The following is a 15948-nucleotide window of genomic DNA, read 5'->3' as shown; positions in this document are numbered from 1 at the left end:
TCCAACCGAATAAATTAATCGTAATAAAATTCCATGATAATGCAAATATACTTTTATTTTGTGTTTTATAAAGAAACAAGAGATGTAAATATATATACACAGTGATGACGAATTGATTTTTCAAGGTACGTTGTCCCTAGTCCTAGAAAGTAGATGGTGTGACAATGGGCACTTAATACTGTAGATCGTAGCAACGGCTAATCTGAAATATATCCTGGCAACAGATATCTCCAAATGCAGGTTTTTTAACTTGAAATACCAAGGTCTAGGCTTATACGAGGTAGGAGAGAAAAATAATACGAATGAGTGTTACTCATGATTCGGAAGAGGAAATGATGGATGGTATGGTGTGCTATAATGATAATTCGAGAAACGGGATGAAAGCTTGATGCAGATCACTTAGTGATGAATGAGCTGCTGGTGGTGCGCAATTGAGTGATGTTGTCCAATGGCCTGGTGGTGGAGGAGGGGTTGGTGCTGTACAGCCACCTGGTGTTGTAAGATAGGCTGGTGATGAACGACGGGTTGGTGTTGAATGATGGGTTGGTGGTGCACGATGGGTTGATGGTGCACAATTGGCTGGTGGTGCACGGCCTGTGGGTGGGCGGCGTGACCGCTCTTGTGGACGACCGCGTTGAATCCGTTGTGGTCATCGGCGGAGTACTCAACGGTTCGGACAGTGCCGTCGGATTCGTGGAGGCTGTAGGATCCCTTGACCACATCTCCATCGCGCTCCTCGTGCTGGTTCTTGATGTCTCCGGTGTGGTGGTCTGCCACTGCATACTCGAATTGGTACTTGGGGTGGGCCTTCAATGAATAAATAACCTTAATTAAGAGGTGCCCAGGTCTAAATCACGATTTAAAAATATAGATCAACGAGAGGGAGATAATACTTTTGCGTCATCATTAGTGATTAAGCATAGAAAGATAAGTTAATTGAAGCGTTAAAATGTATGGATGCGAAACTGTTCTTCAAGGTAGGAAAATTATTGTAGATTTAGGGTTTTTAATGCTTGGGTTTGGCAGGTGAAAACTCTTGTTCCCTACAGTGTAAGGCAAATGATGAGGTTGAAAAATTGGTAAAGGAGTGGAGAAGGTACTACGCAAAATTAGAAGTAGGAAGAAAATATATCGGGGGAGGATACCGTGAAACATTGTGGATGAATGGATAGAATGTTGAAGATTTGGACAGTAAGGTGAACTTAAGTCAAGCTGGAAGTAGAGGAACGGTGAGAACAGGCGTTTTTAATAAAAGGGAGGCACTTTGAGGTCTCAAAGAACGAAATAAGGAAATAATGTAGGGCAAAGTATGAGGACGTTCACCCTAAATGTTTTGCATAATAGTTGAGATCATATACATCCTACCAGTTTGAGGCGTTTTATTTGTTTTCAATTAACCAACGTCAAATTATGGTAGTTTGAGAAAAAGCTTCCATAATAACTGGTTCCCCAGAATATATTGAAACTATTATAAAATGCCTTCAATTATGGTGGGAAGATATAGGCATGAAAAATAACATGGATTGTAAAAATGGATTTTTATACAGTCAATCCAGAATAATGGAAATAATATAGTGCATGGGAGTAGAAAGTCCTCACGATACCTTTTGTCGTCACCTTTTGTGCAAAACTTATCTCTAAGGAGGTCTAAAGCCTTGAGTGAGAATTCAGCATTAAAATACCTAGGAGCGATACCTATTGAATTTAACTTGAAACCTGTGTTGTTGTGAACATTTTCTTGTTCAACACATACTTCGTAAACAAACATTATTTCAGGGGAAAACTCAAAATAGAACAAAGCTGTGGAGATCGTTATGATGATCAAAAAGCTGAAAAAATCCTTAGCAAGTCACCAGAGGTTACACTTTTTTCTTAGCGAGGTATATAAACAGAAAAGTAATCTAGTAATTTATCCGCATTTTAGTTTGTGTTCCAGGATAGTAACTCAAGCCCGTGTATCTTCATTGAGCGAAAACACTTCCGCGCAAAATTAATTACTTCTCTCAAATAGGTCAACTATGACCAATCAGAGAGTAAAAAAATTCCGATACAACAAAAATTTCCTCATTGTATTACTTTTTTCTAATTTCCTCTGATTTTTTCTGCCAGTTGTGCACAAAAATCACCCTGCGTGCCAAAATTCAAATTTCTAACATAACTCTTAAGTAAAAGATCAGATGGATTGAGGTTCGAAGAACCGGTGCTAGAGGAATGAATGATCGAAAAATCTGGGTTCATAATTAGTTGGAATTAGATTTTTATCTATCACTATGTTCAAGTGTGGTTGGAGTACTCACGTGATAGTCAACGGCATGGGCAGCGTGGCCAACGACAGCATGTCCCCCGTAGCCGGCGTATCCGTGCTGAGCGTGGCTCATGGCCAAAGCCATGGCAATGATGGCCAATTGTGCGATCATCTGAAACGGTTTTTTGTGCGTATTAGGAAGCGTCGTGAATATCGGTTCCAAATTTATACTCGTATTTTTTAAAGCGATTTTTCTGAAGTGTTTTCCTATATGACCATCCATTAATCTTTACATGATTAAAGAATTTTATTTTATATTTCTAATTGTACTAAAATAAAGGGCACAAAATGGTTACAGAACCATCTATATAAAATTATTTTTAGATTCAATGCGAGAAGCACAAAGTTAAGTTTGTCCAATCATTCGTTTCATAACCTTCAAAGATCTATATCGTATTTTTTTCATGTTTGACTAGATACACTTTATGAAATATTAGCACATTCGAAATTAAGCAATAATGCTATTATTTGCATTAATTTTGATACAATCGGTATATTCTTTTTGTTTAAGTGATGAAGAACAGGCAAATGCATATTTATAGCTGCCATTTCAAAATGACTCAAAACCTGTGAAACTAACCGCTGAAAATACTTTTTTGGTTTAATTAAACTTGCTAAAATTAAGCTGGTGGATAAATCTTTCTAATTAGGTAATATTTATATGTTTCCTATATAAAACACGTATACAGCACTTGAGTCTAAAATCCTTGCTTAATGCTCGCACCTTTAACGAGGAGATTCCTGCTAGGAACTTGATTGAAGTGTTTATGAGTTAGGATGCCTGTGAGGCGATTCAGGTAGCTCTTGTTCTGTCTTTAATCGACTGACGATATTTCACTCTTCTGACTTGCCCTTATATACATCACAGCATATTGCCCGGGGTTATGCTTCCGCTCTCGTGTCGGAGATTGGGCAGTTTTGGGGGAGGAAGGAGACCATGAGGAAAGGAAAGAGAGAGGAACGGGAAGGGGACCAATGAATTCGCTACCGGTACGTTAGTATCCAATAAGCCCGGAGAGAAAATAGTATGTCATAATTTGGTGGTGGGTGCGGAAGGTTCCTATGGAATGCAGACTAGTTATCTGAGACATAAACGAGGGTGTAATATATTATGAGACAAGCTATCTAATTGTACACAACTCAGACTTATTCTTTGTGGAGCAGTTCTTTGGATGTGGTTCATGTTATTTTGAAAATATAGCAAGCTAAAGGAAAGTGTTGAAAATTTTATTTTTGAGTTCCCCGCAAAGAATTTTCGTCAATCATGATTGCCAACAGAACCATGTCACATCAAGTTTTACGGTTTCCTTTCGTCTAAAAGAATTCACTCAAGTCAATATTTCATTTTTTTCAACTTATATTGTGTATCATTAAATCACTAGTCAGCTCAGCATTTTTCTGATAGGACAATGATAAAATAAATCTCTTTTTCTTTTTTGGAATTATTTTATTTGTTGCTTCTACGTATAACAGAATTTTATTTGGGAAACTTGAAAAAAGAAAAAAAAAGCTTAACAAATCTGTATCAGTCACAAACTATTTAGCAAAGAATGTACGTAAGTTGATTAGAGTTATTTTTAGAATTGAGAGCGGATTGTAAAAGTGTAAATATAATTGAATATTACTAAAATAGCACTTATTAGGAAGGAGTTTGATATTTGATCTTACTTCGGGTACCAGAAGATTTATTCAGGCCATAGGATAAGGTTGGAATACTCAAATAAAATTATGAACAAAGGCTCTTAGATTGGCAGCCTTATACTTTCTTGGATAATGCAAGTTACGAGTATATGATTCAGAAACAGTTTTTGAAACAAAGGGAGAAAAGTAGATTGGAGAACATTCCCGTGGGAGTGAAGTAGAATATAAAAAAATAAAATTTGCCAAAGGAAAATCAATGATGAAATTCTATGTATAGTTGTAAAAGAAAAAATTGTTTGGAGAAATTTGAAACAGAGGATGCAAAAGTTACTCAGACAGGATGGGGTGCTGAAAATGGTAAAGTAGAAGATTTACTGGGAACGCAAGAATGAGAGTGGGAACGAATGATTGTGGGTAAAATTAAAGTAAGTAGAAAGTATATGGAGTTAGAAAATATGTTAATGTAATATAGCACTTAAAGACTTTTGAAATTGAGCGAGTTAAAACTTGGGAAAATTGTAGTTGTGTCAGAGCATATAAAAAACCTTCAGATAATTAGCAGTTAAATAATAGAAACATTTGCTAAGAATTAATGCAAAAATGCCCTTTTTATCGAAAGTCCATTAAAGGATTGTGACGTGACGATATGGAAATTAAATCAGTTCGTTAACGGTGAGCCAAAATTTGCTGATAAACGTCGATAGAGTATTAACTAATTAGTGAAATAAGTTTTAAAATATGCTGTATAGATTGTATAATTTCTATTATAGTTATATTTTTCAAGCAACTACCGCCATCTCTAGGTCAGACCGGGTACCTATGGTAACACCCTCGGACATGGAAAACAATATTTAATAAACCAGCAGTTATTATGCATCAAAAGTATCGATCGTATCATCTCATCTTACTGTTTCTGTTAAAAATACATGACAATTAAAGTATCTAATGTAATTAATAAGAATATTCCGAATGTAAAAAATTAAGCAACTTAGCGGGAATACATATGTTGGATATTAGAAAATATAATTTAATCACATGTGTATTTGATTAAGGTTTTCTGATCATGGGAACTCAGAAAGAATATAAGCATATAAGAATATAAGAATATAAGAATATAAGATATATCATATGTTACTTAAAGAGAGGAAAGGTAATTGTTTATGAACCAACCACCGATAGAGATACTATCATTAGCATTTATTTATTATTTAATTGATTCTCTCGGTTAATTTTTTAATGTTGAATTGGTTTTATTTAAAATCGTATATTATAGATTTTCCGTACAATAATCATTCGGAAAATATCATCGTTCTGCGACACTCTACCTGTAATTTTCTACTTTTGAATAATGTGGATGACAGTTTGTAAAAATAGAATTTTTCTCTCACCAATATTTCAAATAAATTTCCTTTTATCTCCATTCCAAAGGAATTTAAGTTGAACTTGACCAATTGGCACATATTTGGGGAAATGAGCACTTATCGTCAGTCATAACTAGAATTGCGTGCAAGCATAGCCGCAGAAGAGTCCAAGTATTGCCATCTTGAATTTTTAGGAATTATATTCTATATTGGAACTTCACCTGCCAACGCTTGTTGATGAACGTAAAAATCTAACTTTTGCATGAGAAATGATTACAATTAAACTCCCACTGGAATTCTAATTTTGAAAAAAAAAATAATATTCAACATTGTTCGGCATTTCCTTATTTCTCTGAAGAAGGAGTACACTTCGCGATCATCTCTTGTTCACTCAAAAGCACTTGTGCTTCCACAGTCATTATTATGTATCAATTCTTCAAAATAATCCTCGTATGTTGAAAAACTTCTAAATACATTCGATTATTATTAGTATTGCGTAAATGGTTAATAAATACGCAGTCAACTAAGTTAATAGATGAAATATTTATTCTATGATAAATTAGCTTGGAACCATGAGTGATTTTTTCGTAGAATTGCTTGCTAATGTTATTGCCGACCAATCCATTTTTTGTCTATTACCACCGAACTGCAATCATCGAACAATTATATTCTTAATAGCTTATTTATGGTTTTCACTGAGTCATTTATTTGAAACACTCTACATACCTATTGCGCGTGTTGATAAATAAATTGGGTTTCAATTAAAATGAACTTAGTAGACACCGCCTACTGTTCGCCTGGAGGGAGGCGTGCTGAAGCGTGAAAGATTAGCTTAGGGCAATGGTTTTAATCCCCAGTAATGGTGATATTATTGGACGCTGAGGGTGAGAATGGCCCTTCTCATCATTACCATACCAATTGATCCGTGCTGAAAATAGCGCCACTTTCCGTGTAATGCCAGAAGGAAGTGGCCATATTCCTTTTATTAAAGGTATTCCCTTCCTAATGAATCAGAGTAAAATTTCTCTAATGCAGCTCAAGCGACCTTCTAATTCTTCATCCACGCTGCCTTTAGTTTTATGGTGGAAATGAGAAGGCCGTGCGTTCCTTTTCCCACCTCGAACGTGTGGGAAGGGGTTTTCTCGTCTGCCCTGACATAATAACGCCTCCATTTTTGGACGCAAAAACGTGGTTTGATCCAACCACGTCTAATCTCTTCCGCATTCGCAGCACGCGTTTCTTTTACTTTTTTCCGCCCGCTCCAATCTTGTGTATGCTTTTCCGCTCTATAGAATTTCTTTTCCCTCGCGGCGATTAGTCGGTATCCGACATTACCCTCCCTCCTCTTTCGTTGGGTACCCACCTGTTCTTGTGTTAGTTAGCACTTAGTGGGCGCATGCCTTTCGCCACGGCTAGCAATTTGATACCCACAAGTGCACGATTATTACATCTTCCGACCGAGCTATTAAATACTCAGTGGTTGAGTAATAATCTGATATTTATAGGTCAATTTTTTTTAAAGAGAACGAATGAAAATACGTGCGATTCCTTCCCAAAGATTTTTCACACGGATTTTATTGGGATTATTTGTAAAATATATCCTAGTCAGGGTAGAGATGCCATTACTATTGAGTATTTTAATTTAGTATTGGTATAATGGGACTTAAAATAAAAATTAATATTGGTAAGAGGGTCGTTAAATTTGAGTTTTAATGATTGCGTGTTCTTTTACTTGCCGGCCTCGGTGGCGGCGGGGTAACGTCCTCGCCTACTAATCCATAGGTCGCGGGTTCGATTCCCGCCTAGGTGCATTTCCCTCCATCTAGAGCTTGGTTGAATGTAATTGTCTTCAATATAATGTCTGTAATGTAGGGTTAGGTGGAAGAAGGGACTATTAGTCTCAACCTCGCCCATTTAAGTCGATAAATAAATAAATAAATATGCTGATATTTTACGTGCATGTGAGTGGAAATTTTCTCAGCAAAGAAGAGTAACGAGGACATATTTCATTGTGAAACAGTTCCTTAATTTGTTATCAGAATTCACCTCGGTCATGTCATGGATAAATAATCAAACTATTTCAAGTATTTCCTCATATGCTCGACGGTTTCAGGCTTCAGGTCCGAGGCATTAAGTCTGCGGAAAAGTACAAATTCTTGTAGTATGATTACATTTTGTCAGAAAATGTATATCTTGTATGAAATTTGGTCTATTTGTTACCGTTGAAGTTTTTTTTAGGCTCGAATTTTTAATTTCTCAATAATTGCAACCATTATTTAATGTAAACTTTTTTATTGACAGAGATATTATCGAAAATTTCGATTTTATAAGGAATGTAAACTATTAATTAGTGAATATGAACATTCTTAGCGTAGTAAGAGCTTCTTTAATCTACTGAGAAATTTCACGTCCAGCTTTGAACATAATTAGCTCATAAAACTAATTTTTGGCTTAACCGGATGGTAAATCTAACATTCAGATTAACGAGACATTATAAAACCTGGCCCAAAAATGATAGTGCTCTAGTAAATACACATATTTGCCTTAATTTTCAGCATTTGCAGAAATAAATTCTCCATATTCACTTTATTTGTTGAGTGATCCAAAAAAATAATATACTAGATTAATAGGAACATCTCGCCATTAGTTTAACTATATCTGAAAAAATGTTGGTTTTGCTGAACATCATTCTTGTCAAGTTTCGGTGTTCTGTTAAATGTAAATTTCACAAAACTTATTGGCATATGGATAATGTGGGATGGATTAAAGCGATTTCTTTTCGGTTAAATATCCTCATTATTATCATTGAACAAATCGTTCATATAAGTTATCATCAAAGGTAATAAAAATCAATTCATCATATTTCATATAATTTCTGTGGCATGAATTTCCTCAATAAAACTCTTTTAAAAGTTTTATATAGGTTTAATTAAGGGATATTAGAGTATGGTCTATCATAACTAGTTCAGTACAATAATATTGTATTAGTGCTTCATCAGAAGGGCACCGTAGCCTTTTTTTTAATATTTTTTTGTCAAAATAACAATCGACTAATGCACAAATTCTGTTGCTCATTACCACGTGAAAAGTTCCGTTAACAAGAACAACCCATTCTACACCACTTGACACTTACGTTCTAGTGTAATTCAAGTAAATATGTTAGATAATACTTTCATATCTTGCCTAGCTCTTTAACAGTATGTCGTTACTGGCTTATGGTCTATTGGGCAGAGTCTTTGGGTGTTTCCCGAAGGAACGAGGGAGAGAACGTGAGTGAAGATATTGGGACACTTCATGTGAAACCCAAGCTGTGCGATTTTCTGGTAACCATAACTTTGTGGGAAACCGCAGGCGGCATAGGGGATAGACATGACCACTATAAACCGAATGCGTGGGTTTCATGTGCCGCAGGGCTAAGTTTGAGGTGAGCTCTAACCACATATCCAAAACGGACTCGAAGTGATAGGAGATTTATTTCCAAAACGTACTGTTGAACCTGATAATTAAAATGGCCCAAAATTGTTGATAGGTTAAGTAGACAAAAGAATTATGGGAAACCTTATTGATACAATGTAAATATAAAATAAACGTACCTACAGTCCTGAAACAATGAAAACGAGATATTCGAGACCGTACACGTGATTGGCAGTAGGATGTAAAGGGGGGGGGGAATAAAACAAAGTTGCAATCAAGGGCATAGATAGGGAACACCCACTAGGTCACTTGGTTTTATTCCCCCCCCTTTACAATCTTGTGCCAATCAAGTGTACGGTCTCGAGTATCTAGTTTTCACTTATTGATACAAAGACGCGAAATAATCTTGAAGTCTAGAAACCTACCCAGTTTTGTAAAAGAATACTCAATGAGAGCTATTTTCTACGCCTAAAGCAATTTTTAATCGAATCCTTCGTAGGTAGCGGCAGATGCGTGTAATGTATTTGGAGAAGCCTAGCGGCTACCTACCAAACAGGAAATCAATGGATCTCGTACCTTAATGCATGATTGAAATCCTCTTTACGGCTCACAAAAAGGGTGAGGTGTAACCATACGCATCAATCAATCGTTAATTGCTGTGATTGGTTGGTCATTTGCTTCTTTGGCTCCTTTATCATAAGTTTTTCTATTAAAAGGATGAATCCGATATTTCCTATCAATGAATAAAATACATTTTAAATTGGATGGCTAATATTTTTGATGTCGTTGGAAGTATTTCCACTTAGAATAATGGCTTGTTGAAAGTGTTTCCTGAATTTAACTTCTAAGATTTTGCAGAATTTGTTATTTATGGTTTTTTTTATTTTCATACTTGATAAATGAAAAAAATGATAAAAAGTATGTTCGTAATATGCAATGTATTATTTTCATACGATCCATATTTTAACTTTAATTTAGGAATTAGGGATTTTGGTTATCGGCTCAGTGCGTTTATAATAGTTAGCAGCTGTCATTTGTGTGCGGAGAAAATAGAGTTATCTTTAAAAAATAGAATTGACTAAAAAAATTTCAATAAAAAGCAGAACTCTAAAAACTCTTCTATCGTAAAAAAATAAAATCAAAAGTAAACATATGCACAAAAATTATTTCATATTTTTCAACATATTTAAATTCATGGTGGGGACGTGTTATTGTATTAATTTACCTCCTGGATTTAGAATAATTATAGTATTTGCCTATTTAAAAAAAATTAGAAAGTTAAATCTTGTTTTTTTAATTTGGGAGGTATTGAAATTCCTTCAAAGCAAAATTAGGCTATTAAAAAATAGGTTTTTTTGCACGACACGAATGTGTCATGGGATAAAATGTGACAAGCTTATTTCATCCTTGTTTTTACAATTTCTTCAAAAAAAATAATTTTTTGATTATTTTGTTCAAAGGTATTTAGAATTTCATTTAGATTGTGTAAAAAGAATGAGTCCTCCATGCCTTACCATGCATGTAATTGAAGTTCAAGACTGTCCCAAATTATTATTTAGTGATTCAATCCTCCAAATTTATTCTCGCTAGTATTCCAGTGCTTCAGTTAATATTATTAGCAATAAAGTAGACCCTGATGAACTTCATCGTTAAAAATGGTATTTTATATGTAAAGGGTGGATATTTATTAAATGAGAAACCACTAAATTATTAATGTTTCTCGTTTTTTTTACTAAAGCTGCACTTTTTTTAAATCTAAGTGTTTATCGTACATTTCATCAATATTTGCAATGACAGGAATAACATCTTTTATGCCTTCAGATTTTTTGTTAATGATAGTAATTGGTGATTAAAATGGGAAATAGGAAAAGTCATCACTTAAGCCAATTCTTTGATTTTAGAGGTCACGTTCGACATTCAAAAATATTCTGTTTCACTTTAAGTTAAAAACCTTCAAAATCCTATGAAGTAATGTTCTTCGAGGTTAACCTAATCAATTCTAGTGCCATCTTTATTTAATAAATTCAACTTTTTCAGCGTAGTAATTTTTTATATAAGAGAAATTTTCAACATTTTATTTTTGTAGTACCTAATAGAAGCCGATGATATATTAACCAGTTATTGTGACCCCATAATATTCACTTTCCCAACACGAGGGTGAAAACATGTCCTTTTAACGTTCCATTATCTGACCCAACGGTTGATCTAAATTATTTTATCAAGTATTGAAATATTTATTGTTAAATTTCGAAATAAGACATATTAAGTGAGTAAATAAATTTGTAGAGCATAAAATTTATTTATTGAAGATTTTATTTTATTTACACGTGGAGATGAATATAATTTATTTACAATGGTGAGCAATGTGCAAAGAGGTTTTCTATGGTAATTAATGACTGGAAAATTCGAATTACAAAAGTAGAAATATTAAATTAATTTAGTAGTATTTTTGCTGTGGAACCAAATATTTTTGAGCTAAGACCGGTTGATGAGCGACTACCACTTGTGGGTGGGCGGCTTGACCGCTCTTGTGGACGACCGCGTTGAATCCGTTGTGGTCGTCGGCGGTGTACTCAACGGTGCGGACAGTGCCATCGGGTTCGTGGAGGCTGTAGGATCCCTTGACCACATCTCCGTCGCGCTCCTCGTGCTGGTTTTTGATGTCTCCGGTGTGGTGGTCAGCAACAGCATATTCGAATTGATATTTGGGATGGGCCTGAAACCGCGTAAAATTTAAATAAACGCACCCATAATAGCATTTGAAAACGATTCAAATGATTTTTAAGGAATTTTATTTTAATTTTTAGAATTTTCATACGTTTTGTAACCTAATAAATGTTAGGGTTATTTCTGTAACATGTGGGAAAAGCTTTGACCACCCAGAACAATAAAAAAGTGAATGTTAAAATAGAATTTTCGTATTTTATGAGAAATATCACTTATATTTCTAGATATATGTACAGATAGTATTCCTGATTGGTAATCTCAATGTTTCATCTCGTGAATATCGCGACGACAAGTGCAAGGACCGTGTGGGAATTCTCATTTAACTTTCAGGAAGCATCACACGCAAAAATATTTTTCTCTACCGTGGAATCTGTACTTTAAATATCTCTTTAAAATTTCAATTCGTGGATTAGTTCTATAAGCCCATGTAACTGTAATATATTACATTATCAAGGACATTACTTTATTTGATCACTATGGAAAACTTTAATCCCTTGGTATTTGGATAATAAGAGGGTGGTCTGAAAAGTTTCCGACCTAAATAATGCAAGACATTTTTTCTGAAAATTTCTGGGGTCGGAAATTTTTCCCCCCTCGTAGGTACTAGTAACTAGTGTGAATTTGCACAACTAATAGGCTGAAAATTATTTTGTTTCGGAATCGGATTCCGATAATCTTAAATTACGGCTCCCTCATGAGCCTGGACATATTTAGTTAATATCATGATGAGAACAAATTGAATGCTGAAACATATTCAGATCTGATTTTTTCCACTAATTTCACCAGACACAAAGGTAAAATCGAGGTAAGCATTAAAACCTTTACGATAACTTGAAAACTTCAATGTAAATTAATAATCCTACGATCATTTACCTGAGAAATGTATATTTAAGGAACTCTTTTCTCAATTTATTTCTTTGCAAACACTCTGAGATCTTTAATCACTAAACACTTTCATTTATTTGTAAACTAAAGTTAGAAAATTTCAGTTATTCATTCTTTAATATGGGTTAAGATTCTTATTAAGTCTTTCCGGACCTTATTATTTCTCAACTGTGTGGGTAAACTAAAGTAAAGAATACTCCAGAAGTGCGCGTGCCGTGTCGTAACTTCCGGGTTATAAATGTGTAGAATAGGCAGATGTTAATACCGAGTATGGATCCACAGCATGTGAAATGATTCATTAATTTCTATGTGGGGTAAAACCTTCTTGAAATGAAACTCTCCTGTCAAATTTTCGTTGGTATTTGTTTAAACTGTTTGACCAATCAAATGAAAAAACTTATTGGCCCACTGGGGAGGAAGAAGAATTTGATCATAAAGGATTGTTTTGAGCCTAAAATTCAATGACTTAATATTTTGAACCGAACTATAATTATTGGATCCGGTTTAATTCGAATCTTTCATAGGTATTGTATATTTTACATTTATTTCATCGTACGGAAAAGCTCATCGGAAAGATGTAGGAGAATGCGTGTATTGTCATTATGATTATCGTGTTGACGGAGTTAAGACCATATTTTTTTAGTAATCCTGAGTCATAATAAACAAAATAGACATAATAGCTTTCTCAGTGTAACGATTTGGGCGTTGTCGAATGAAAGAAGAGTTTTGACAAAACTTTTTCAAGATTTTATGCATTTCCGCTTTGGTTGATTTATGGTAACTTCAATACTTCCGCCCTTACACATGAATCAAAGAGTCTTTTATTTTCAAATGAAATTCTAAAACACGAGAAATTTTCCGAAAAAAGGTGAAACATTAGCCGAAGAGGGACCGGAAAATTCATTTTCAAGGGTCACAACTCGAGAGTCTCTCGTCCTAGGGGGAATTTGAGGAATTTTCACCGCATAATCAAACCACAAGTCTCACTACAGACGGAAGTATTCTGTTATCTGTTATCAATCATTTCCTTTGTGTGTACGTATTAGCTTGCTGTACGTACGTAGTTTGCTGTAGTAAATTGACTAATGTATTCAAATATAGAAATTGACTACACCCTGAAGCAAAAAATTAAATATTACGAACAACTTTTAACAGATACTTCAGGGATTGGGTTATAAACCATATTATATTGAATGAGACAGACGAAGGACGGAAGCAGTTAATAAGGACTAATCGACGTATTTGGAGAAACCTTTTCAAAATAAATAATTGGCTAGGCTGGCAGTCATCGAAGTCAGATGGCTTGAATTGTCGGTCGGGGAGTCACTGGTGCTCACGATATCATCAGAAATTGGAAGCTTCCGTTTCTCAATGTACGTTAATCACCAATGATATCAGACAAATTTTCTTCCTGATCTTCCTTCGTGCTTCAACTCCCACGGTAACTATCAAACTCGGATCTCCGGTGGAAATGGAATGTTAGTCATTATTAACGGAGGGAAATTTTCGTTTAGTAGGAAGGTAGATATGATTACCAAAAATAAGTTCCTTCTAAGGTATCCCTTTCGTTTGACCATTTGATTCTCATTGTTTATAAAATCAACAAGGATCTTAGTTTTCTCTAACTATTAACTGATAAAAATTACCCTAATTTTGACATTTTTGGAAAAGTTTATTGTGAATGTGAACATAAATGTCATGAAAAATATCATTTAGAGATAATCGTTTTTCATAATATGTTTACTGAAGTGAAATGCAACTTACATAATAATCAACGGCGTGAGCTGCATGTCCGGCAATTAAAGCCTGTCTTCCGTACCCGTAGTGCTGAGGAAGTGCGTAGGTAATGGTCAGGGCCATGGTGACGATTGCGATTTGAGAAATCATCTGAAAAGCGATGAAAAATAAATTTGAGCATGAGGTATTACAACTTTACGTAGAGTATACTCATATGACTGAGTGCATTTTAAATAAAATAAATATACCAGTAAAATATATAGAGATACAGGTTTCGAAAAATTTGAATGATTCCCCTAATTATATTTATGCAGGTTATTTAGATGTCAAGTCAGAAGACAATCAAAGATATATATGGAAAGGAGGAAAATGAATTGAAATAAAAAATTATTGGATAAAAACCCTGTGGAATCACAAATATATACTCAGCCAAAGATTATTTTTAAGGAAAATCTGCCTTAAAGAACAACTGAAGTCGTCATCATCACACAGGGTAAACATGTAAGAAGCAATTTTTTGAGGAGTAATCCGGTTTACCACTAATGTTAACACTATAGAGTATTAATCTTAATAGAAATTATCCCTAGAGCTGGAAAATTATTTGAACCTAGCTTAAGTGCATATTCTAAAACTAAATCCCAACTTTGCTCTTTTGATATTTTACCTAGTTTAATGTTTTTTAAATTTCTTTTTCAAAAAACGAAAAAACATTTTTGAAACATTTCATCGTCTACAGCAAATTTAAAAAATTTTATGTCACGCCAAATGTTTTTGGCTCATGGCTCAGAATTCATGCATCACAGAGAACTGGTCAGCAATAAGTAAATGTTCCCATAATGATATATCCACGGACCTTGGTTGACGTATGTTCTCCTTTAACACGAATGTTCTTCTTTGGAGTACCTTGATCTACTGATGCCAATGGTGCGTTTTCCACCGCTATATATACGAGAGTATGGTGTTTCGGAAACGTCGTCCATGGGGTGGATATCCTCCACCTTCATAAATTTCTTTAGAGGCGGTCGGAGAGAGGTTGGGTGCAAATGGGCGGGTCGAACGTAGAGAGGTGTGTAAAGGAATTTTCATAGTGAATAGGCGATTTTCCAGTGGGCAATACATTTGTAGCAGTGTTGCCAACAGGGCGATTAGTATCGTTTACTCCTGTATTGAATTCGGCAATTCCATTCTCCTTCCTCCCTCCCTACTGCGAGAGTAATGAAAAAGACATTCGTGCCCTCCTCACCCACGTTATAATGCACATTGAAATTATTTGTAAATATGTATGGATGTTATTTGAAACTATAACGAACCTAGAGCTCACCTTTGATATAGACCCAGATTTTTTGTTATCCTTTAGTATAATTTGAAATTATGATACTTAGACAACGGCCAAAAATCTGCATGTACCGGAAAAACAGTATTGATGATTACGTAACATATTACTATGAGAAGTTTTTGATTATCATTAATTTTTTATATTAATGGAGATAATTTTAATTATTAACTGATTTATATGCTATATTTTCTATGAAATAAAGGATATAAAAATTCTTTCCCATTTAAACTTGATTGAGTTCAATAACAGTTCATTTGGTGAAATTTGGTGAAAATTGATGAAAAGTCAGGTACAATCGATACATATTTGAAAGCATTTACTATCCCACATAAAAAAACTCCAGTGTTTACAAACTTTCGCCGTTTCAGATATACCTAATTGAAATTGTGCATGCTAGAATATATATTTTTTATTTTTTCACCCAATTATGACATCAGAATTCCCGTACTTGCAAAGCGGTAAATTATTTTGGAATTTGTTTATTTTATTCTCATACAATCGTCCCCACCATATGTACACTCAAAAAAATTAATTAAAACAAT

General features: G+C 34.5%; 1 protein-coding gene across 1 annotated transcript; it reads right to left on the bottom strand.

Annotated features, from left to right (window-relative positions):
- Positions 1–399: 399 nt before the first annotated feature.
- On the bottom strand, positions 400–14193 carry LOC139701136 (pupal cuticle protein Edg-84A-like). The gene is made up of 3 exons (XM_071599713.1): positions 14098–14193; positions 11222–11437; positions 400–807 (listed from the first exon to the last, which is right to left on the bottom strand). Exons 1-3 carry the CDS (start codon positions 14191–14193, stop codon positions 400–402), a joined length of 720 nt encoding a protein of 239 aa, XP_071455814.1.
- Between the last annotated feature and the right edge of the window lie 1755 nt (positions 14194–15948).

Source organism: Hetaerina americana, unplaced genomic scaffold (assembly GCF_022747635.1).
Source record: "Hetaerina americana unplaced genomic scaffold, ioHetAmer1.1.p SCAF_11, whole genome shotgun sequence".
Lineage (NCBI taxonomy): Eukaryota > Metazoa > Arthropoda > Insecta > Odonata > Calopterygidae > Hetaerina > Hetaerina americana.
This window is presented reverse-complemented; position numbering and strand designations above follow the sequence as displayed.

Coding starts and splice junctions, on each gene's coding strand:
- LOC139701136 (XM_071599713.1), bottom strand. CDS start 14,193: ATGGCCCTGACCATTACCTACGCACTTCCTCAGCACTACGGGTACGGA. Junction 11,438..14,097: donor CTCACGCCGTTGATTATTAT/GTAAGTTGCATT, acceptor ACGCGGTTTCAG/GCCCATCCCAAATATCAATT. Junction 808..11,221: donor AAGCCGCCCACCCACAAGTG/GTAGTCGCTCAT, acceptor TATTCATTGAAG/GCCCACCCCAAGTACCAATT.